At 44.1% G+C, this 23,790-nt stretch overlaps 2 protein-coding genes across 12 annotated transcripts in view; both read left to right on the top strand.

Annotated features, from left to right (window-relative positions):
* The window catches only part of RAI14 (retinoic acid induced 14), a 137,109-nt gene extending 135,018 nt beyond the window's left edge, over positions 1 to 2,091 (top strand). For all 9 annotated transcript variants that reach the window (XM_073891042.1, XM_073891041.1, XM_073891040.1 and 6 more), the window contains one exon: positions 157 to 2,091. In XM_073891042.1, the coding sequence (XP_073747143.1) occupies positions 157 to 234 (78 nt within the window). In that variant the 3' untranslated portion in view covers positions 235 to 2,091. The remainder of the gene's footprint in view (positions 1 to 156) is intronic.
* Positions 2,092 to 8,365: 6,274 nt separating this feature from the next.
* The window catches only part of TTC23L (tetratricopeptide repeat domain 23 like), a 49,985-nt gene continuing 34,560 nt past the window's right edge, over positions 8,366 to 23,790 (top strand). For 2 of the 3 annotated variants that reach the window (XM_073891039.1, XM_025867415.2), the window contains exons 1-4: positions 8,366 to 8,551; positions 9,584 to 9,684; positions 13,125 to 13,308; positions 14,999 to 15,122. In XM_073891039.1, the coding sequence (XP_073747140.1) occupies positions 9,617 to 9,684; positions 13,125 to 13,308; positions 14,999 to 15,122 (376 nt within the window). In that variant the 5' untranslated portion in view covers positions 8,366 to 8,551; positions 9,584 to 9,616. Of the gene's footprint in view, positions 8,552 to 8,585; positions 8,971 to 9,583; positions 9,685 to 13,124; positions 13,309 to 14,998; positions 15,123 to 23,790 lie in introns of those variants that run through there. The other variant, XM_073891038.1, reaches the window with a different exon arrangement.

The raw sequence follows: 23,790 nt of genomic DNA, 5'->3' as shown, positions 1-23,790 counted from the left end.
CATAGAAATGTGGGGATCAATAGGGCTAACATTCCTTTGGAAGATCTGGGGGAAAAGCCAAGGGCTTCATCTCAGCCAGCCATCACATTCCCTAGGGCTCAGACCGCCAAGACTCAACTTGGGTTCTAATGATTGTCTTTTGTTTGAATTTCCTAGGGCCAGATGGACGAAGATGTCCAGAAAGTACTGAAGCAAATCCTTACCATGTGTAAAAACCAGTCCCAGAAGAAGTAAAATGGATTCCTTGGCAGGACACTGCCCCCTTGTTGTCCATCTTTGCGTTAGATCTGGAGTTGTTGGCAGCCACTGCCATTGTGCTCACTCGTGGTCTGTGCCGTGGCCTCGCAGAGCTTTTTCCCTTTCCAAAGGCAGCTTTCTGAGGACTGGGCCCTGGGGGAGACTGTCCTCAGAACCGCTTAGAGACCTCAGCAGCCGAGGTGACACACCGTGTTACCCCTTCAGACTCCGGAGCTGGGGTCAGCCACACCCAGGGGTCTGGTCCTGGTGCTGGCAGTGGGCACCTTCCTCTGTGGCTGACCAGCTGAGGGGCTTCGTGGTCCCAGAGGGATATGCTGACACCTGCGCTCCACGTTGCTTTCGTTCCCACACTCAGGCCGTGCCATTCAGCACTGGAGGGCTCTTTTTGCCTTTGGTTTCCAATCCTAAAACATGATTCAACTTTTGGCCAAATTAGTCTGGCACTAGTTATGTGGTGCATGCTGAAGAGCCTTTATTGTGATAGCCTGTGGATTTTAAAAGCTCTCATTCCATCATTTCCCCCCATCTGCCTTATATATAGCTCATCACGCTGCTCGCTCCTTGGTCCTGTGGTGTGATGAGACTATTCACTAAAATCCGAAGTTGAAAAACAAAAGCAAATTGTCCTTAGAAGTTATTTTTAAAGCAAATTGTTGACATAGTGCAGATTTTCTATGCAAACTGGCCTCCTGCTGTTATCCGTGAAGCTCAGGAATCCAGACGTTTGTGTTCAACAAGGGACAGTAAACTGCGTGTTTACAGCCAAAAGAAATGCCTCATGGTTCTTCACCTCAATTTTTTTAAAAGTGTTTTTTTTCTCTACAATATTTTTATTGGCTCTTAAAGGTGTTTTCATAGCTAAACCCCTAAATAAGTGAAATCTACATTAGACTCTATTAACAAAGTATTTTTAGGTAACCGTGCTTGTGACTCTTTTTTAAAGCCTAACTTTTTCTTCAGAGTTTTCCGCTATAGCCAAGGGTAGTTATGTATTTATTCCTTTTCCAAACTCAACATGAGCTGCCACCGGTATCCCTAGACATTCTGCCATTGTGTCCTTAGAACTGTAGCACATTTCTGAATACGGTAAATCCTCCTTTCACCCACTGAGTATTTTTGAATGCCCCAGCTCTACCAGTGCCCGTAAAAATGATCTCTGGAAGGACTGTTAGTACCGATCACTTTTCCAACGTTGAAACTAAAAATCCCAATATGGTACACATGACGGTGCATAGCAAAGGTCATGGGGGAAAATATTTCTGTTCACTTTACTTTCAGGTTAAAAGTGTTTTTGAACTTGATCGCAGCTTCCTTATGGCATTGTTCCTAAGGAGGGATGTCAGCTGAGCATGGACCTCTCCGAGGTATATAAAGGAAAGGGCAGAGGCCTGCCCTGACAAGGCCCACGTGCCGTAGGGCCGCCTGCGCACACAGAGTGCTAGGCTGTTTCGGAGGATGTGTTCATCTCTACTGGATGAGGACCAACGACAGCAAAGCAAAAATGGCTTTCAAGCTTGGTGTTACTTTTCTTAAGTTGTGTATAGTTCAGCAGTTTCGAAAATGCTCCAAAGAAATGTGAAAGGACTTTTTGTCACAGCCCTTAATACAAGCAAACCCCTCCTTCCTACCCCCCGCACAGAAATGCTGCAGAGTATAAAACTTGAGACATTTTGTAGGACACCTGACAAAGTGTAGCCTTTTATCTTGTTTCAGGATGCATATTTATTTTAAGTACTCTGGTTAAATATTGAAAAGTTATATGCTGTAGTTTAGCATTTTTGCCTTTGTAATTTACAGAAGGTATTGCAGAAAATAAACTTTTGTTTCATTTTGCATCTGTGTTGTTGATTTTTGGTGCATTCATAAGCATATGTGTATGGCTTCCGAAGAGCGGGTCAGTAGTGCTGGGGTGTGATGGTGTTTTTCGCCCAAGTCACACGCAGTGGCAGGCAGTGGTCCACAGTCTCTCACTATCTGTCACCTCCTTGCCATCTCCTAGCATCTTTAATCTCAGACTCTGACTCCCCCTTCCACTTTAGATGACCCCTCTGATTACCTGGCGCCCACTCAGATAACCCAGGAGAACCCTTATTTAAGGTCAGCTGATTAGCACCTCAGCCCCAAGCATCAGCCCCTAGTGGGCAGCTGTACCCTGGCTCTTCAATTCAAAACTGCCCCTTGGTTGTCTGTAGTCTTTGTAACCATTTGAAAGCTTCCATTAGATAGTTTTTTCTCTTCTTTCCTTTTCCTTTTTTGAAAAGGTAATACATGCACATGCTAAAAAAAAAAAAAAGTCAAATACCTTCTATCAACTATCACATTACAAGCATAATTCATTCCTAAAAAACTCTTTAGGGTGAATTCTCACAGGTTGAATCGTAATTAAAACACCAAATGACTGGACGCCTGGGTGGCTCAGTCAGTTGAGCGTCCGACTCTTGGTTTCGGCTCAGGTCATGATCTCATGGGTTGTGGGATGGAGCCCTGCATCAGGCTCCTTGCTCAGCAGGGAGTCTGCTCGAGAGATATTTTTCCCCTCTGTCCCTCCCCGCCTCTAAAAATAAATAAATAAATCTTAAAAAAAAAAAAACCCAAACGACAGTGAAATGGGTGCAATTATTTAAATAGCTAACATTCTTTATCATAATACAATGGGCCATCTCCCTTCACTCAACACGGTTCTCCCACGTCGGCTTCAGCTCATCACTACACGCCGTACATGCTTAATTGGACCTTTAATGCCCCCTCACCCCGAAAACAAAAGATAAATCAATAAAAATAATGCAAATGGCATATGAAGTTATTAACTATTTTAAGTCATCAAGTGCATGCACCCTGTGAGGAGAACTTACTTCAACGGAGGCCAGCTGTTCAACTCAGAAGATGATTTCTTGGAGAAACATCACACACAGCTGGGCATTTAACTGAGCTACATCCAAACCAGTCGTCTTAGATGGAAAGAAATGCTTCAGGCCAAAGCTGGGGTATGAAAAGAAACTCCCAAGACTTGATGACTAGATGTCAACTGAAATAAACTGAAAATAAATCTCTCTCCTCCCAGTCCTTAGTTTACCTCTCCAGAGGCAACAGCTATTCAGTTTCTTGGATGACCTGAGACATTCTATGTACCTGTAGGCATAGAATTTAGCTTTCCCCTTTAAATATAGAAGCGTACTTCAGACACTCTTCTGGATCATAGTTTTAAAGATACTTAAGGGGTACCTGGTTGGCTCAGTTGGTAGAGCATGAGACTCGGGGTGGTGAGTTCAAGCCCCGTGTTGGGGGGAGAACTTTTGTAAAAAAAAAAAAAAAATACTTAAAATTTCTTGGAGAGGTTGTTCTCCGTTGGCACACACATCTAATTCTTTTTAACTGTTGCATGGTATTTTGTAGTACGGTTGTGCTGTATTTTTAGTTCCTTATTGATGCTTCCAGGCTTTTACAGCCCTAAAAATGATGGGATGACTGTCCTTTGTATAAACGTCTCTATGTACACATGTGAAGACTACTTGACTAATTTTCAAATTGCCCATTTTCACAATAACGTCCATCATGTGCTACAAGAATGCAGAGAAAAAAAGAGTAGAATAGTGCCTGCATCATCACATTGTGTGAGAAAGAATGGCCTTTTTCTTCACATCGGTTGAATAAGACTCATCAATTTGTTTCCCTTACATAAACTTGAAGACAGACTGCAAAGCCTTTAATAATCAAACCCACCCATCTTCAGATAAACACATGACATGCTGTGTGGGGGAAATGCTCCCAGAACGTGTCAAAGCACAACACTGTGCAACGTGGCATAACTGGAAGGCGAGGCGCTGACAGCAGCAGAAACACTCTCCAGCAAAGATGGGGGTGCTGCTTTGTGAGCAGAGTTAAAAGGCCGACTGCAAGGCAAAGAAGGGGCTGGGCAAAGAAACAGACCAAGGCATTGAATAGCAATTTCTGCTCTGCTCAGGGCCAAGAACTCAAGCATGGGAGTTGCATATTTGTGAAAAAATCGAAGGACAAGAGCTCAACCATGGAGGCTGTGGCGAGGAGGCCATTGGAGCTCATGGGTTGAGAGAGCCATCGCTGGGGGTTCCAGCAGATGGAAAGGCTCCCCTGAAGAGCAAGTCCCCAAGAGAAAGAGGTGAGTGCAAGGGAAGACACTCCCGCACGTTCATTATGAACCAAGCCCCCAAATGGGAAGAAACAGTATATATTCAAGTACTGGGACTGGATGTACCGGATTACAAATGGGAGATGTGTAGTGGGGAGAAAGAGCAAGACGGCGCCAAATAACGCAAGCTTTTGAGCAGGAGAAGGACAGGTAGTCAGAGAGCCCGACGCGGGACTTGATCCAGGAACTCCAGGATCATGACCTGAGCCGAAGACAGTCGTTTTAACAACTGAGCCACCCAGGCGCCCACTTGTGGATGTTTTTAAAACCTAAGCAAATTAAGTCAGGTTAAATACGCTGAGAGGCAGGGTTAACAGTGTATTTATCTGTTAAAGCAGGAGTCAAGAGTCAAAGATTTAAAGATGCTGCCCTGCGGGATCCGAAGATGGAAAATGAGGCCACAAAGCAAGGAACGCAGGTGGTCTCGAAGCTGGAAAGGGCAAGAGAACAAAATTCTCCCCAAGAACCTCTAGAAAGAATCGGCCTTGCCCACACCTTGTCTCTAGCCCAGGGACAGCCATTGCAGACTTCTGACCTCCAGACCTAGGACATAATAAACTTGTGTTGTTTTAAGCCATGAAGTTTGTGGTCATTTGTTACGGCGGCAATAGGAAACTGATACACATACTAAGGGGCCAGAATCTCTGCTACTGGAGAGTTCCTGAAGATGATTCCAAGTTTCTTAAGTGTTATTGGACATTGATAATAAGCCAGATACTGTGTTGAATGCTAAAGGCTCGAGGGTGAATCATAACAGCTCTTGCCCACAAGGAGTTCACAGCTGATCAGACAGGGCCTGCCACCTGGTAGGTGTTCAGTACTTATGGGTGGGTGGGTGGATATTTAGATGAATGGATGGCCTAGAGGACCCTGTGTGCTTTGCTCCTTTGCTGACCCATTCTTCTGTCTCATTCTTAATTGCCTTTTTGTTCTTCCTTGAACCCACTGAACTTGCTCCTGTCTCAGGGCTTTTGTACTCGCTGTTATGTTAGAATGTTCTTTAATTTGATGTTTGTATATTTGCTCCTTCATTTCCTCTGCTCAGTGCCACCTTGTCAGAGAGGCCTTCCTTAACTACACTAGGTAAGTGATGTCCACATCACTTTCTAGATCCTTTATCTGGCTTTATTTTTCTCCAGATAATTTGTCGCTTCCATGTAAGGTGGTTCACCCAGCTGAGGGAGGGAGGGAGTCCTAAAATCCAGCCCACCCTCTGTTCCCCTTAGCAGGGGTCTGAGTCTGGCTGGAGGAAGAGGTTTTTTGTTTTTTGGTTTTTTTTTTTCTAATTCACACAAAGTTGTTGCTTACTCCCCTGGCCCTGTGCCTTTTTCTAACTTGCAGAGACATCAGACTATTTACTAGTAACTCTACTTTTCTTCACCTAGTAGAATGGAAGCTCCAGAAGAGCAAAATCTTTGTCTGTTTGCTCACTATTGCTTCCCTAATGCTTAGAACAGTATTGGGCACATAGCACATATTCTTCAATATGCATTTTTTTTTCCCTCTGGAGGGATGGACAGATGAATGGGGAGTGTGAGAAACTCACAAAGTGCCAATATAATTGCGAGCATCAAGATGGGACTGTGGACGGGATAGTATGGGAGCTCAGAAATAAGGTATCTAACCTTGTCTTAGAGGACAGAAAATGTGTTTTAAGAAATTACACAGTCCAAAGGAAAGTTTATTTGATTTCCTTGTCCTTAGGTTTCACAGTTCTTGCAGTTAAAATAATTTGTTTATTTGGGGATGGAAGAATCTAGAAGTACCCTGTACACATGCTTCCTTTATGTGATTCTGCAATAGCAGTGCTTGTTTCTTCTACCTCAGGATCAAGGGAGGGACTGTGTGAGTGAACACACACTATAAAAGCAAGATTACTAGCATCCCATTCCAGAGTTATTGAACAAACCTAAAGCACATTTACCTGTAACTAAGGTTTATGTTTGGGGACAGGGTGAATATGGCAAGGAAAGGGAAAAAAACAGCACACAGGTTTGGAACTCTGAGAGTGTAACATTTTTTTAATTTGACTTCTAATTTTACAGGTGAATTGTTTCTGGTCAAAGCTAATTATTATTATTATTATTATTATTATTATTATTTAAAGTTTTTTATTTATTTGAGAGAGAGGGAGTGAGAGAGAGAGAGCACGAGAGGGAGGAGGGTCTGAGGGAGAAGCAGACTCCCCGCTGAGCAGGGAGCCTGACGTGGGGCTCGATCCCAGGACTCTGGGATCATGACCTGAGTTGAAGGCAGACGCCTAACTGACTGAGCCACCCAGGCACCCCAAGGTCAAAGCTAATTAAACGGAGGTGGAACCAGACTGTCATTTTTAGAATGGGAATTCAGTGCCTGTTCTGGTACCTCACTTCACAATTATGGGCAGAAGCTGGTGTTCAGGAACCAGAAGTTACATTTCACATACTTAGAAACAACCTCCCAGCCAATTCCTAAAATGAAAACATTAAAACTTTTCAATTTGATGAAGACCAACTTAACAAGGGTAAGGGGAATCAGTGTTAGAGAACAGGAAACCAGTTCTTCCTTTTTATCCCCATATGTGTTAAATATTGTTCATAGAGTTACAAAAATCTGTGGTTTGCCACCAGAGAATCCTGGGAACTGGGAGGGGTTGTAGAAAGCAAGTGGTAACAAATACTCTCATTGTATGAGCAAGAAAACTGAGACTCCACACAGAGTCAAAACCAGAGCCCTGAAATCTTGAGGCGGAGTTCATTGCTCTCATCCTTGTTCCATGTTGGGAGTTCTCTTAGGGAACAGAATAAAGGGGGTGGGATCCTTCTAAAATTTTGGCACAGGATCTTGAGGGTACAGATTTAAACCTTAAGTTAACATGTGGTTCAGGTTTCACGTAAGAGAAGCAAACTCATTTAAATAGCTCCTCCAACCTAACTGCAGAAAGTCTATCTTGGCATTCTTGGATCAATAGCAAACTTCAACCTGGAAAACTTCAACCTGGAACTGGAAAGAACAAACACCAAATGTAAACACCACCTTTCAAGTTCTTAGTAAATATTTTCCTTCTCTACCAAACCTGCTTTCCCCCCCCCTTTTGTTTTTTTAAAACAAGGACATACCATCTTCAACTTGACTTGTCATAGGCCCCTTGTTCACCGTAGGGTTTGTGATAACACCCTTCTGCACAAGGCTGCGGATCTGGTGCTGTTGGTTTGGGTACTGGCCCCAACTGCCCTGCACCTGTCAGATCTGAATTATTGTTATTATTGTGTATTTCAGGCTCCTGAAGAGGAATGGTATAAGAATACATGCTGCATAAACTAGGGCTATGTGGTGTTTGCCAAATGTGCCCCATTCCTCGAAAATATTGTTGGAACTGCTAATCAGTAGTAGAACTAGTGGTCCATTCCTTAAAGTACTCATTTCGGGCACTCCACTTTCCTGATCAAGCATAGCTCAAATCTTACCGGGAGAGGAAACACAGACGGTGCTGACACCATCAACAGTTACATCTGAGCCTTTCCTCTCCAGTCCGGAGAGCCAGAACACCCGGGGGACTTCGGGGGTGCAGGGTGCGCGGAGGGGCGCCCAATCGGGCGCCCATTTAGTCCAGTACGCCGCAGCTTTAGGTAGGTGGGGTCCTGGAGCCTGGCGCCCTCTTCCATCCTGCGACGGGATTTCTCTCCTCTTCCAGCATCTTCATGCCTGAGAGCTAAAGTCCTTCCGAAAAACAACAGGTGACGATGCAACCGCAGCAGAGGGGTGTTTGGGGACGAGCCTGAGGCTGAGCGAGTCACGCCCGCGGAGACCGGAAAGCCCAAGCGTCCTGCAGAAGCGCCCGGGAGTGGCCCGGGGATTTTCCGGGGCCGGAAGTGCCCCGCGTCGCCATGGCTACAGGCGCCGACGCTCCCGGTTTGGGAGCGGCGTTCCGTTCCCATGGCAACCCCATTGTCTCCCGAGCCGGAACCCGGGCTGCGCGCGCGCTTGGCCGACCGCGCGGAGAGCCTCGCTTCCGCCGGGCACCTGTGCGGCGCCCTGAACGAAGTCTGCCGAGGCCAGAACGCCGACGCCGCGCGAGGAAGCCGAGCTCTCCGGCTGAGAGAGCCCGGACGGCTAGTTTCGCGGCGTGGCTTCTCTGCCCTTGGCCAGGTGGGCGGCCCAACCCCTACCTCGCTGCTCCCCGCCTGTGCTTTTCGAGTTGGAGCCTCTGTGGCACCACCCGCAAGAAAGAAGCCTCAGGATGCTCACTTGGGGCTCAGGATGTGGCTCAGGGTTTACGAAGTTGCGGTGGAAGGAAGAAGGAAGCGATTTGAGTTTGAGAGAGGGGCCAAAGTGTGGTATTCTAATTTATTCAGAGCCGTATAGCACCTCATAGAACAGAATTTAGGAGGTTGGGAACTCAAAACTCCTCTCCCTGGCCATAGTTTTGAAAGTAGAGATTAGAAAGAGAAATTAATCTCCTTCTGGTGTTTGGATTGTGGATGTGCTGGAGCCTGTGGCAGCGAGAGCCACTCAGGGCTCAGATGGGAAGGAATGACATTCTGCAGGGTGAAATGAGGAGCGACTTGGTGGGTGTTCATGTTCAGTGCATAACTGTGCATTCTGTTTAGATTTGATTTAAAGGGAGAGCCATGAGAATTGAATTTCACAAATAATCATAAATCAGATGTTTGTCATGAGATTTCAGTCATTTCCCCCCTCGGCTAAGGACAATACCCAAACAGACGCTGTGTGTTCCTTAACTAGTACCTCATATTAAATAGTGGGATGGCCCTAGGGACAAAGAGAAGAATTAACCAATACGATGGCCATACTTCATTTAATGCTTAGAACTGGTTGCTTTGCTTGGATCCATCTGGCAAAAACAATATCTGACTTGAGTAGGAGAACATAGTTTTGATGATTCGGGAGCTGTAAATATACTGGCTTTGAGGGTGTAAAAAAAAAAGGGATTTTGGAGGTACTCTGGAGTAGGAATTAGGGGAAAGAAATTTAATTCAGAGGTTTAATTTGGCAAATGCCTTTAATTTCTGCCTTCTAGGTGTCTCTATACATGAGTGAGGATAGTCTATTTATGGATTTCAGATGGGTTATGTATTTGGGCAGTTTCAGTTTAATGTTAATAGCATCCAACAGAGGGAAAATAGAAGACTTCTAAGCCTTTTTTTTTTTTTCCCAAAGCCAACCTGACTTGTGATTCTTGGTAGGACGAGGATGCAAGCCAGCCCCATCCACATTCCAACTGTCAGCAATGACACCGACTGGGATTTCTGCTTCCACCTGTAAGTACCACAGAACCTTGACATCACAGTCACTGGCCTGGAATAACGATTCTGCTATACAATCCATTTGTAATTGTGCAACCTATGCGAGAAGGAACATAATTGTTTTTTCCTAACTGAAGGGAAATTTTATTTTTTATAGATAGGTTAATTATACCAAGATTGATAAAGTCATGGAGAATGAAATTTAATAAAGATAATGAGTAAATTAAAATTGTTTTATGAAATAAAGAGACAATAAGTAAAATTTTCACATCATAAATAGCTAATAGTTATTGAGCAAATACTTTGTGCCAGGCACTGTTCTAAGTACTTACATGAAGTCATCTATTGCCCCAACATCCCTGTACTGGTAGTACTATTATACTATTATAATTTTATAGCTAAGGAGTATGAATCAAAAAAAAGTTAAGTAATTGGCCCCAAATCCCACAGCTAGTGATTCAAACTGGGCGCCCGGATTGCAGAGTCAATTCTTTAACCACTTTTCTATACCAGGGTTTCCCAGCCTTGGCACAATTGACATTTTGTCTTGGCTAACTGTTGTAGAAGGCTGACCTATGCATTGTAGGATGTTTAGCAGCATTTCTGGTCTCTACCCAGTAGATGCCAGTAGCTCTGTCCCAGTAATGACAAACCAAAATGTCTCCAGACATTGCCAAATGTCCCCTGGGGCCAATATCACCCTTGGTTGAGAACCATTGATCTATACCAATGCTATCAAATAGGAATATAATGCAGGTCACAAATGCCAGCCACATATGTAATTTAAAATTTTCCAGTAGCCATATTAAAAAATAAAAAATAGGTAAATTGAATTTTAATACTGTATTTATCTTAATATATCTAGAATATTTTAAAAAATAAGTAGTGAAATATTTTATATTTTTTCTTCATGCTAAGTCTTTGAAATTCAGTGTGTATTTTATACTTATAGCACATCTCAATTCAGATTAGCCACATTTCATGTGCTTAATTTTAGTAGTTTTGTACCGTCTCATAAAATATCCTGAGGTTAAGGGTTGTATAACTTTAAAAATTGAAGTTAAGATGTAGTGTTCACAGTGGAGTATCTTGGAAGTATTCAGATAATACATATTGATTATTACTAGTCTGAATTCATATTTATGATGGCAATATATAGAATAAGTTGTAAACCTGGCAAGACAGACCTTTCATTCAACCTGCCTATTCTTTTTATTCTGACTATTATTTTATCTTTCAAGAAATCTGACTGGTCAGTATTCTCCAGTCATTTTTCTAATCTTTCATGACAAAATGTTCAAAGCTAGTTTAGGTCTTTGCATTCTCAAGTCATTTGTCAAGACCTCAATGTTTCTCCTTGCTTTGAGGTCGCTGTTGTTGAAGCTTGCTACTTTTGGTCTCAGCTTAATTCTATTGAAGGCTGAACTTAAAATATTTAGGGCTTATAATTTTTAAGATCCATAATTGGCAATCTCTTTGGTGATCCCAGTAGATTGAACTTCTGCTCCAGGTCTTTGAAATATGCAGCCTAAGCAAAATCTTCTATTGAGGGACTAAATTTTCTGTTAGTTTTCTTGACCTAGGATCTTTTGCCACAGATTCCCTCTACCTTCAGTATTTTTCAAGTGTCCTAAAGACTATGTTTTCTTTCAAGTGTCCTAAAGACTATGTTTTCTTTTTTCACTCATTTGTGCATCATTTAACAAGCCATTATTTATCTTTAAGCCAGGTATCAGGGTTTCAGAAAAAAATGAGATTTAGCCCTGGCCCTGGTGCAGTTTATTTGCTAGAAGGCAAAGACAACTCAGAAACAAAACAAAGGAATTTTGAAAACGTGACTATAATGTGATTTGCACTATAGTAGAAGTTTGGAGGAAATTTTTGCAAGTCCTTTGGAGGGTGTCTCTACTTGCTACTTTAGTATGGGACTCCAGCAGAGGTGACAACTCCAGCAGAGGTGACATCTGGGTTGGGTCTTGAAGGAGGAGCATTAACTCACCAGGCAGAGAGGAGGTAAGCTTAGCACCTACCTTCTGATCACCTTGCATCAGCCATGTTCTCTGGCTTTTCCAGAGTTTGCATGTCTTCTGAAAGCACACTTCTGTATGGGAGTAGAAGGTGATTTTGCCAGGCCTGGGCCTGAAGAAATGTTGCTGTCCTGTCCACGTGACGTGTGCCTCTGGGTAGGTTATTTAGAACGGGAAGTCTGGATGGATGTTAACATGTCATTTCTCAAACCTAGTGTAAAAGATTACACTTGACATTTGTTTTTCTTCTTCTCCTTTTTTTTTTTTTTACAGTGAATATTTATTACTTATCTAATCAGTGGAAAAGGAAGATAAATTTTATTCTTAAAATTATGTAGTGGTTGAACTTTTAAAAGTTGTACAACTTTTAAAATTGTATATACAAAGGTGATTCCTTTGGGAGACTTGTTTATAATTAAACATTCTGTTCTGCTCTTAAGATTTCAGAATTCTGTTTTTTCTGGATCACTTTGATTTTTCTGGCAATGTTAAGATGTGGTTATATCTTTTTTGTGTAAGATTATCTCCTTTGACTTTTATCCTTACCATTTCCAGTTACCCATTCATAATCATGTTCAGCATTGAAGTCAGAGATCTACACTGTGCATGTGAGACAGTAGAGGGGGCAGGAAGGAGAGGGGGGCCTGAGGGGTGGGAGGGAGGGGGGGTGAGAGGGAGAGAGGAGGCGGGAGGGAGAGAAGCAAGTGGAGAGTAGGGAGATTTTTCAATCCACTCAGCTTTTTTTTCAACACGTTTATTTCTAATACACCTGAGAAGGCCATTTTGCTTCTGAATCTGCTCTTGACTTTGTGGAGTTCCCTCCCCTCTCCTTATTGGGACCACATCCTCCTTAGTTAGTTGGCCAATACTTTTAAGAAATACGAAAGAGGACAGTGAAGTCTGGCCTCAAACTGTTAATTCCCTTCCCATTATTTCATTGTATAGATTTTCTTTCCTGGTTTGGATCAGAATTTTAGAATGAAAAAGATCTTTGAGATCTTCCAATTCAACACCTTCGTTTTGGAGCTAATAAAATAATAATAGCTAATATTAAAATAGTACTTACTAAATAGCAGGCACGATGCTAAGTGATTTATGAGTATTATCTGATTTAATCCAGTCACCTCCTCTGATTGACCTCATTTTACAAAGAAACAAATAATAACTTGCCTAGGGTCATATGGTTAGTGAGTAGCAGAGCTGGGACTCTGAGGGAGGTGGGTGGTTTAACAAATCTGTTTCATTTGAATCACCACATTGCTGTCCTGATTCTGGGCTTCAAGGGGGACGCGAGCTTATCCCCAGACTTTATCCCTTCAAGTTTCTGATTGAGCGCATATCCCTACCCCCCATTTGTTCTTCAACTTTAACTGGTTTGAGATACACAGAGGTCAAATCTGAATCCACGTCTCTCTCTGGTATCTGCAGGTCTCAGCAAGCCGAGATCCCAGCATACCAGCGAAGAGAAGAATTGTGTTCCTCTAGTGGGTCTGGAGAGAGTGAAGAAGACACTACAGCCAAGGAGGAGAAGACCATAGGCTGTATGTCTCTTCCTAAAGAGAAATTGGCCCAATCCCGGAAGAAAATAGCTCAGCTGATTAAGAAAAAAATGGTAAAACAAAAAGCCCACGAGGTTTTAATTTCCCTTTAAAAATATGTCCAAGATGACAGAAGCTCTGCCTTCAGTGGACATTGAAGTACTCAAAGTAGAGGAAGTTGTTATATTTCTTTATAAGCAGAAGAAAACAAGGCAGAGCATAGTGGGGTAGCCACCCTGCCTTCGGGTTCCATACCTGGGTCACTGTGCATTCTTCCATGGAGGGTTTGTGCTCCTGGCTTTAAATTGAAAATGAATGTTTTGTTCTTTGTGTTGATGTTTGATTACCTTTAATTAAAAAAAATTTTTTTTTAAATTTCTCCTGAAATGTTTCAGAATGAGATCCCTTGGGTAACAAGAAGGCCAGGTTAGTGAGGCAGGAGGCTGAGAACAAGGGTAGCCAGGCTGAGGCCCAGGCTCAGATGCCAGTGGTTCAGTGGACTCATAAGCAAACTAAAGCACCAGAAAGGGGAGGTTGCAACAGAGGTCAGAGTCCAGAGGTGCATTTCTCAGAGCGAGGCAAAGACTTGGTAACTAGGACCTCAGAGCAAGTGCTATTAATAGAATGTTCAAAATCCGGGAGCCTGAGATAGGATGACAGTGACCTTCATTATTAGAACACAGGCACCAGCATGTTCCTGGAGCATGATTTATCCACTGAGGAATTCATACACTGACTTCCTGGCCAGGGAAAAAAAAGAGCTTAAAATGTGTAGAGGAAAGGTCTGTAGATGGCTTTAGGAAAGGCCAAGAGACACCTCACAGGCAGATGATAGAAGCTGACACCCCTACTTGGATAGATCTATAAATTTACCTCTGTAAGTCATCCAGAGGACTTGCAGAGGACAGTCATCTTGGCCTGTACCCATTCATATTTCACAGACCTGGGCTAGAACCTTCGCTTTTAGAAACAGACAAGTACCATCTGCCATAGAGTACAAGTGTGGGTTTTTGAGGCTTGACAACTCCTTGGCCAGTTTGGATAATGACTAGAGTTGGAAGCGGAACCTATAGATGAAAAGAGACTCAGGAGACTGATCTCAACATACAGACAGGCAGACTGTAAAAAAAAAAAAAAAATTAGATTTATGAGGTAATTATTAGATTTATGAGACTGGATATTTAATATTACAGAATTATTAATATTTTGGTGAGTGTGGTTTTCTGGTTATATGTCTAAGTCCATATCTTTGGGAGATACTTATGAGATATGAAATGATTTAATATCTGATTTTTCTTCAAAATAATAGGGTGGGTGGATGCGGGGGATAGATAGGAAACAAGATTGACCATGAGTAGTTACCTCATGAAACTAAGGGAGCCCTTCTCCATGCTATTTTTGTATATTGCTAAAGTTTTTCACAATAAAAGGCTAAAGGAAGTCACTCTGGCTACGATGTTGAGAGTAGACCGGGGGCGGGGTGCAAGAGTGGGAGCAGTTAGAAGCGGCTCCTGTGCTCAGCTGGGTGAAAGGTGAGGGTGGTTTGAATCAGGTGCTCATGGCAGAAGTGAGGAGCAGAGCTTCGTGTGAGGACTTAGGAATAAGGGACAGCCACCAGGCCTTGCTGGATTGATCATGGGGTGGGAAGGGGAGAGAAGAGGAAAGGACGACAGGTGAATTCAGCCCTGTATTCCTGTGAGAAGAGCCTGGGCTAGAGCTTTCCCTCCTCTCCGAAAAGCATAATGACGTCTTTGCTCTCTGCAGAATACCCAAGCAAACAAGGAGCTGGTTCGCTGTGTCATCCTTTCTCGCATTATTTTTGGGGAAGAACACTGGAAATGTGCACGGGCTGTGGCCAGCCTGGCTTACGGCTACCTGACACTGAGAGGTACATGGATTCCCCCACTGGGTCTGGGTGGGCCAGCCCGTGAGAGCCAAACTAAGCCAGCCTACAAGCATGGGGGTGGGGATGACAGGCGGTGGGGGGAGGGCCCTTCCCGCCCCCAACTCACATCTCAGCAAGAGGCGGGAAAGTCCATGGATGAGGCAGGCAGTGTGGCAGGGATCTTAGAAATAAAGATAATGATGATAGCTAATTTATTGAATGCTTAGCATGTACCAAGCTAGTCTCCTTTAGTCCTCATAATACCCCTTGGAGGGAGATACTGTTATTGTCCATAGTTTGCAGATGAGGGCAAGGAGATACAGTGGGCCCAGGACAATAAGAGAAGTTCCAGCCACAGGTCCACAGGGGAAGGACAGGCAGGTATGTACACTCAGCATCAGGGCGAGTGTCCCAGTAATAGGACCTGAATTCTCTGTACAGAACTCAAGTTCCTGGAAGGTCTGGCTGAGAAAAAGACCAAGCCCTCATCCTAGAGAAATGGTGCTTTCTGGAAGGTATTCTGTACAGAAGAACAAGATCGGGAGGCATTTGCTAACACTGAAGCCCAAGTGTAAGATCCATGAGGGCAGGAACTTGGCAGTAGAGGCTCAGTAAATATTTGTTCAGATGGACTGAGGCCAGAACATATCTCTGGAACTAAGGATAGGGTCAGCTCAGGGCTTCGTGCCTGTGACCAGCCGGGCCGTCCTGCACGAACTACACACACTTCTGCCATGGATCTCTTTGTACACATTCACATGTGCTTTGTTTATACGCCTCTGTCTCTGAAACAGAAGCTCCCTGAGAGCAGGGACTAGGTCTCCCCTATAACCTAATACAGTCTCTAGTACACAGTATGGATCAGCAGATGTCACTGCTTGATAGAATTGAGCCACTGGCCTAGGACTTCTTCAAGTACCCCTTGGACCTGGGTCTTCAGGTAGGGCCTAGCTTACCTAACAAGTAAGTGATTTAAGGGCCTGAGAAGATTTGAGGGCTACAGGGGAAGGTAACCAATATACCTGGGTCATAAGGAGCCTAGATATCAGAAATCAGAGCTTGAGAAATTTAAAATGGAATTCAATTTATTATTAACCTCTCTAACTTATAATTCTGTTAACCTCAGAACATGTGTTCCTTCTTAGGGCTCCTTGGGGCCTTTTGAGCTCATGTTTTTAATGAAACTTTAGATTCCTTTGGCCATTGATGTGGCAAGCCCGTGAGTGGTTGACGCCAGGGGCGGTGAAGCAGTGGGCCACAGTGAGGTCGCATTGGGGCTCTTCCAGGCCTTAAGCACACATCTGTTGTATTCCGAGAGAAGGCCGACATGGCTAAGGAGAGGAGGGGTCCTCACTTCCTGGCAGAACAGGCTACCACTTGTCTGTGAGATTTAAGGGACATCAGGAAGGCCTTCAGCAAAAGAAAATCTTCTTCTAATGGAGCTACATTATTCTCCATTTGGAATTTCTCTGTTTCATTCAGGCTGATCTCCGCATACACTCACTGCCTTCATAAGAGTACAAATTTAGCTTTGTGCCATTTTAGCCCTTTAGACGTGAGAAGTCTGGTGGCACTGTGCTAGACACACACAGTGTATGAATCAAGACTGCTAGTCCCTGCCCTCTGGAAACATACAGAGATCTTAGAGTAGGAAGGGACAGATTATCATAGACGCAGGGACACAGTTCTGGGGAAACAAATGAGGCAGATCAGGGGTTCTGCCACTGGTCAGGGAAGGCTGCAGAGAGAAGGTAAAATTTGTCTTCTCTTTGAAGGACCAGGATAAGTTTGCCAAGTAGATTTCAAGGGGGTAGAGAACCCAGAGTTGGCCCTCTGCATGTGTTGATCCGAGGAGTGGGAGGTGAGAGGGACTCTATAAAACTCCTTACACAGAACACTGTGGACCCACAAGGTTAGGGTAGAACAGAAGACATCTCAGGACAGATGGGTCTTGCCCGGCAATGGGACCAGAAAGTTAATCTGGGCCCAGGTATCAAGGAATTTGGGGAGTTATTAAAAGATTTTGAGTGAGGTGGTGACATGATCAAGCTTATGCTGTGAAGTGAGAAACTCTGGAGGATGGGTTGGTCTGATAGAAAAAGTAGAGGTGCAGAGCAGTTGGGCCGTTATCCTGCCAGACAAGAGTCGCTGGAGGCATTGGCCATGGCAGTTGGAATGCGGCAGAAATGACACGCAGAATTGGTGACATGTAGGGGGCAATTACGTATGGAGTGAGAAGCTGAGGGAAGAGCTGGGTGGAATAGGGCTTGACCTGGATGGGTTGCTGAAATAGGGAGCTGAAGAGGAAGAGGAGGCTGATGGGGGGGCAGGGAGGAGAAGCCGCTGAGTTTGGTTTCAGACAGGCCAGATCACTGCCGGTGGGAGGTGGCCATGGAGCATCATGGTGAGATATTCGGTAGGAAAAGTGGAAAGTGGAGCCAGAGCTGGGGAAGGATGTCAGTTTGGGAGGGATCCACACATAGGGGCAAGCTGAGGCCAAAAGAGTGGATGCACTTCATCGGCAAAAGTAGAGAGGGAAAGAGGGCAGAGGGGAGAAGAGGGGAGAGTGAGAGCATCGGGAAGGCCGTGGAAGCAGAGCCAGCAGAGGGCTAGAAGGCCCAGGAGGGGCCGCGTCAGGCAAGAGAAGGGGTTTCAAAAAGAAGTGCAGTGTGGTTGCAGCAGTTTCAGAGAGAGTTCGGATGACGGGAAGGCCGAAGAGAGACCTGTGGATTTGATAGCTGGCAAATCATGGGTGCTTGGTTCGGCATCGACAAGTACACTTCTTGAGCCCCGAGGGAGCCCAGGTTCAGCCAGGCTGCCTCGGAGATTTTTGCTGAACTTGAGCCCTGCAGTGATGGCAGCTTGAACTGGAGAAGGCACCACCGGTGTTTGCGGGCGACACCGGCCTGAGCCTGGGCCAGGCCAGGGGCTGCCTCCCTGTGTGTGGAGAGATTATCGTGGTAGGTCTGTGGAAGGAAGTTGGTCCTCATCTTCTGAAATCAGCCTGTTTCATGAACAATCACAGATGGACTCTGAGTTTTACTTTTCCAGTTAGATTCCAAGTTGGGTCAAGATAGGCAAACAGGTTATATCACAGAAGATGATGAGAACACCATCCTTTTTCCTCTGATTCACAATTCTTCCTGCCACACAAGTGGAGAACCACTATTGGGGTGGTATGTTGGAGGGGAAAAAAATGTTTTCCTTTTACAGGAAGATTTTTTTGTTTTTTCTAGATGGGAAAAACAATGTCCTGATGAGACAAAATGCCTACGTTATAGAACAGTATCCACCCTTGAACCCAGACTTTCTTTCTTTTCTTTCTTTTTTTTTTTTTTTTAAATGATACAGACCTTGCTATTTGGGGAATATAGAGTACAAAGGTTTTTTTGTTTTGTTTTGTTTTTAAAGATTTTATTTATTTATTTGACAGAGAGAGCACAAATAGGGAAGCAGCAAGCAGGGGGAGTGAGAGAGGGAGAAGCAGACCCCCACTGAGCAGGGAGCCCAACGCGGGGCTCGATCCCAGGACCCCGGGATCGTGACCTGAGCCGAAGGCAGACGCTTAACGACTGAGGCACCCAGGCGCCCCTGAAGCCAAACTTTGTGAAACCTAACCTAGCGTTTTTCAGAGTAGATTATGATTGTGACCTTTTCTTGAGAATAACCTCTTATTTCAGCTGTAGTACTTACCCAGTCTTTCCCTGTAACTTTTTTTAAAGTCTATGGTCCATGGAATAAAACAACCTAAGCCTTGAAAAATCACAAACCTCCAAGAGGGATGAAGTGCTTGCCAAGTTCCACTTAGTTTTGTTGTCATTAATCCTCAAGTGCTTTAAAATGGGCAGAATTTATGAGCCAGCCTTCTGTGTAGGCAGGATGGGTGCGTCTGTGCGTGCTCACGCCTTGCTGTGTGTGTGTGTGTTTTATAGCCGTCAGACCTTCTTGCCTCATTTCCCTGCGGGCCTTTTCCAGCCCTGGGGGTGGGGGTCAAGCCAAAAGGCTGATTTCTCTCAGTAAACGGTCTTCCAGTGAGTATTTACTAAGGGACTTAAATATTTGCAAAACCATAAAGAGCACTGTGGGAAATACAACATACAGAAGGCACAGTCTTTGCCTTCAAAGAAGTCACAACGTCGTGTGGAAGGTGAGCTACATACAGACATAGTTATGGTAGAAGGCACCATAAGGCAAATGCCACATAATTGATTTAAATACAGGGCTTTGGGGAAATTGGGTAGAATTACTTCTGGCTGAGGTGGTAAGTGATAGACTCAGGTGGGAAGTGCCATTCAAGAAGACCCTTAAAGAAGGGGCAGGGTTTGGGTAGACAGAAAGGGTGAGCACTTCTGGTGAAGAACAAGGCCTGGAGGGATGAGAGCACAACGTGTATCTAGAAAGCAGTGGGCAGGCTGTCTAGCCAAGGGCACACTGTTAAGAGGAACCTGAAAGGAGGGTACGTTGGCAGACCACGGTGGGTTTTATATACAGGCTAAGGAGTTTGTGATTTATTTGGTAGACAAGGAGGATGCCTGGAGATTTTCCAGCAGGCAGATGAATACATCCAAGAGTGATTTTGGAAAGGTTAATCTAGCAATGATAGCCAGCAGGGAAGCTATCTGGTGATCTAGATGTAACACTGTGCTGGTGACAAATGGAATGAATGAGAAGGTAAGGATTTAAGAATCTCTGAAGGACAGATACATTCATCTTTTATCTTTCTGGGAGTTTTTCTTAAGTACACACTTATAAAAGAACAAGGATAAGATCATTCTTTGCGGGGTGCCTGGGTGGCTCAGTCGTTAAGGGTCTGCCTTCGGCTCAGGTCATGATCCCAAGGTCCTGGGATCAAGCCCCACATTGGGCTCCCTGCTTGGCAGGAAGCCTGCTTCTCCCTCTCCCACTCCCCCTGCTTGTGTTCCTGCTCTATCTCTCTCTTTGCCAAATAAATAAATAAAACTTAAAAAAAAAAGATAATTCTTTGCAGCATTGTTTATAACCAAAGTCCGCATTACCAGAGGACTAATAACCCACGGCAGGTTATATGCAGCTTTAAAAAGGGCATGAGGAAGCACCGTATACTACTAGGGGAAAAACTGCTGGATGCATCTTCAGGCAAAAAAGAATGTACAACGCAGTATGGGGTTTACTATGCCTCATTTTGTGTAAGAAAGAAGGGGAGAGAATCTGTGCTTATGTTCACATAAAGAAACACTGAAGGATACCCAAGACAGAAGCAAAAACAAGTTACCCAGGGGGGCCTTGCAGTGAAAGGGAACAAGAGTGGAAGTGAGACCCCCTCAACGTTGACCTTGTCATAGAATTTTAACTTTAGAGCCATGGAAATGTATTACTATTCCCAAATAACCTTTTTTTTAAAAAAAAAGACTGTGAAGAAAGAATTGGCAGGACCTGATGTTCAATTTGGGGTTGAAGAAAAGTGAGGCCCAACAATGACCTTGAAGGTCAGACCCCTGCGGGCACCATAGAAACACTGGACAAGAAGGGGAGCGCACTGGGGAGAGGAATGATGGGTTCAGGTTTTGGTGATTTTGAATTGCAATAGAGAAATCCACAAGCACATTTTCACTTGGTGCTTGGAAATTTGGGACTAGAACTTGGGAGGACAGGAGGAGTATCGTACGCATGGAGGAAGATTTGAGAGCGGAACTGGGGAGGGGAAATGGGAAATTATAAGCATGGAGGCCAAGGTGGACGTACTAGGGATTGTTAGAACTTCTGAGAGGGAGAGAGAGAAGAAAAGGAAGAAACTGAAAGACCCTTGGAGAAGGGAACAAAGGACCCCCGGAAAGAGTTAGCAAAGAAGCAATGAGAGAAGGTTTATAAAGGAGAACTGAGTTGGTGCAGTGTCCTCAGGGCCAAGAGAAGCCAAGCAGCTAAGAGCGTCTGACTGAGAAACTGCCTGGATTTATTTAGTAGGAGATCTTTGGGGGCCTCAGCAGAAGAGCTTGTGCAGGGTGGTTGGAGCAGAAGCCGGATCCCAGGCCTGAAGGAAGGGAGTGGGGGCCAGGAGGCCAGGCTACATGGGCTCCTTACTACGTATTGAAAGGAATGAGGGAAAAGAGGGTCGCTGGCGAAGGTAGAAAAGTCACGTGAAGATAATTTTAGAAGAGAAGGAGACAGAGCTTAGGCAGTGAGGAAGGAGCCCTTTTGAGAGAGAGTTTGGAGGTTTTAAGAAATAGAGCAGTTGATGAAACGGGGTTCAGGAGTCAATAACACGAGAGAACACGGGGCCTTTGCAAAGCAGGGTGTAAAGTTTGCTGCTTGGCAAACTAGAGGAAGGGACGGGAAGTGGGACTCGGTGGTGGTGGCCCGAATGAGCCCAATGCTTCAGCAGCTGAGCGAGGAAAGCCACCCAACAACAGGTGCTTTGTCACCTATTGCCGAACTGCTGTCCAAGAGTCTAGGAAGGAGAATATAGTGACATGTTTCCTGATCTATTGCTTATTATTAATGAAGCAATAAATGAATCAGCCTGTTATTACTGGGCACTTTCTAGGGATCCTGGGCTCTATTACAAGTGTTGCAAAATACAGAAAAAAGAAGCATAAGTCACGAACCGTACCTTCCCTGTCCAGTTGGTTGAAAAAACCAAAACGGTACAGAAATAACAGGGAATGATAAGAACCGGGCGAGCTGACCTGCAGGAAACCATTAATGCCTGCCAGCAATGACGTTGCATTTGAGAATGCAGCCTTTTGCAGAGATTCTCTAAGCAGCTCTATGACAAAGGTCCAGAGTAAGGACAAATATAATAAATTGCTTAGGAGAATGGCCCCTCGTGGTAGTAGTAGCAGTAGTAAAATAATGATGATGATGGTGATGATGATGGCTAATATTTATTCAAACTCATTTCATTCCTATGTGCCAGGCCCTAGTTGCTTTTTCACAAATTAATTAAATCAATCCTTACTATAACAGTACAGGGTAGAAAGTATTTTCATTACCATTTTACAGGTGAATAAACTGTGGCACAGACAGATGAAGTAACTTGCTCAAGGCCACAGGTAGGAAATGGCTAAGGCAATATCGGTATCTAGGAAGTCTGGCTCGAGGCCCTGCTCTGAATCGCTGTCCACACGAACTTGTTAAATAGAGTTGATGATCAAAGGTGACAGCAGCAACTCCAAAGACTGGGTATCTCCAGGCAGATTCTCTCTGGCCTGAGTCAGGGTAACAGTTGTCAGTGGTGGAATTACATCCCAAACTAAAGCAAAAGGATTTGATATGTTTTCCTGGACAATACTGGGGCCCAGTTTCCAGTTCATCAGTAGCTGCCCGTAATTTTTGAATCTCAGGCTCCAGGAGCAGGTCTGATTTTTACCTCTGTGATTGCTGCACTGTTGGTGCAGGGAAAAGAATGGTGTCCTTGGCTTGGGCGAAGGGCAAATAAAGGAAAATGACTTAGTCTCTCAGAGTTTACACTGGAACTGGGGAGGTGGGCCTTGGAGTTAGGGAATGAGATCACAGATCTATGAGCTTCCTCCAGAGACTGTTAACGTGAGACTCGTATATATACATATATGCAGTGTTCTCTTTACATGAGAGAGGGTGTTCTTGAAATTAATAAAATGCAAATCTATTTCAAATTATTACTGATACTGATTCTGTTGTCGTGAATTTTCTCATGTAGGAAGTGCCATGAAAATATCACAAAGTGAGGGGTTTTTTGAAACATAAAAAGAGCTCTTTCGTACTTGACAAGGTTGGAAAACATTGTCTAGAGCAGTGATCTCTAAACCCTTGAGAATTAGCTCCCTTATCACTTCGGAAAATTTGAGCAAGCTGCATATATGTGTATTTATTATGAATTATGTACAGTAGTATTAATCTATTATGTAATATTATAAATATTCATAAAAATAGAAAAAAAATTTAAAATAAAGAAATTTTTGTCTTTTTTTTCCCTACACCATTATGGCATCTTGCATGCTGTAGGGGCTACATGTCCCCCACTTTGGAGACAAGAGTGGATTCTGGGAACAGTTAAAGGAATGACTTTTTTCCTTTAAGGCTGACTTCAAAGTTTAAAGAGCCATTTTCAGTTGAGATCCTAGTTCAGTTTGCTTATGTTCAGCTTTTTCATCGGAAGGACCACTGTGTGGGGCATGATAAAGTGGAGACAAGGAACCATATAATTCATTAGCTGCTGAGCTTAGAGGAAAAGTGTTCCTCTGGGGGTTTCACAGCCCAGCACTGGGCACTTGGTGGGGGGAGGTGGCAGGGTAGACTGGCAAAGCCTCAGGACAGCTTTCTCATTTGTTTTCCATTCAGGAGCCCAGAAGCAGCATTGTGCTGATTCAGGGGTGGTTTTCAGTGGCTCAGCCAGATTCATTTTTTTCCTCCCTATAGACCAAGGGAAGCATCTAGATTAGATTCCTGCACTTCTTACTGACACACTCCCAAAGGCCCACCTGGCTGTGGGAAACAGCCTATTTGATAAAAAGACTTTCTCAGTTTCCTATCTTATTTTCTTGGTCTGACGTCCTTGGCAGACTTTTCAGTTGCTGCTCCCTTCCTCAAGACCTATAAAGACTCCCCATTACCTAACAGATCAAATCCAACCTCCTCACTTGGCATCCGAGACTCCATTTTATTTTATTTTTAAAGATTTTACTTATTCATTTGAGAGACAGAGAGCATGAGCCAG

The sequence above is a fragment of the Callorhinus ursinus genome, unplaced genomic scaffold (genome assembly GCF_003265705.2).
Source record: "Callorhinus ursinus isolate GAN/ISIS: 27379988/994484 unplaced genomic scaffold, GSC_fseal_2.0 scaffold3, whole genome shotgun sequence".
NCBI lineage: Eukaryota > Metazoa > Chordata > Mammalia > Carnivora > Otariidae > Callorhinus > Callorhinus ursinus.
This window is presented reverse-complemented; position numbering and strand designations above follow the sequence as displayed.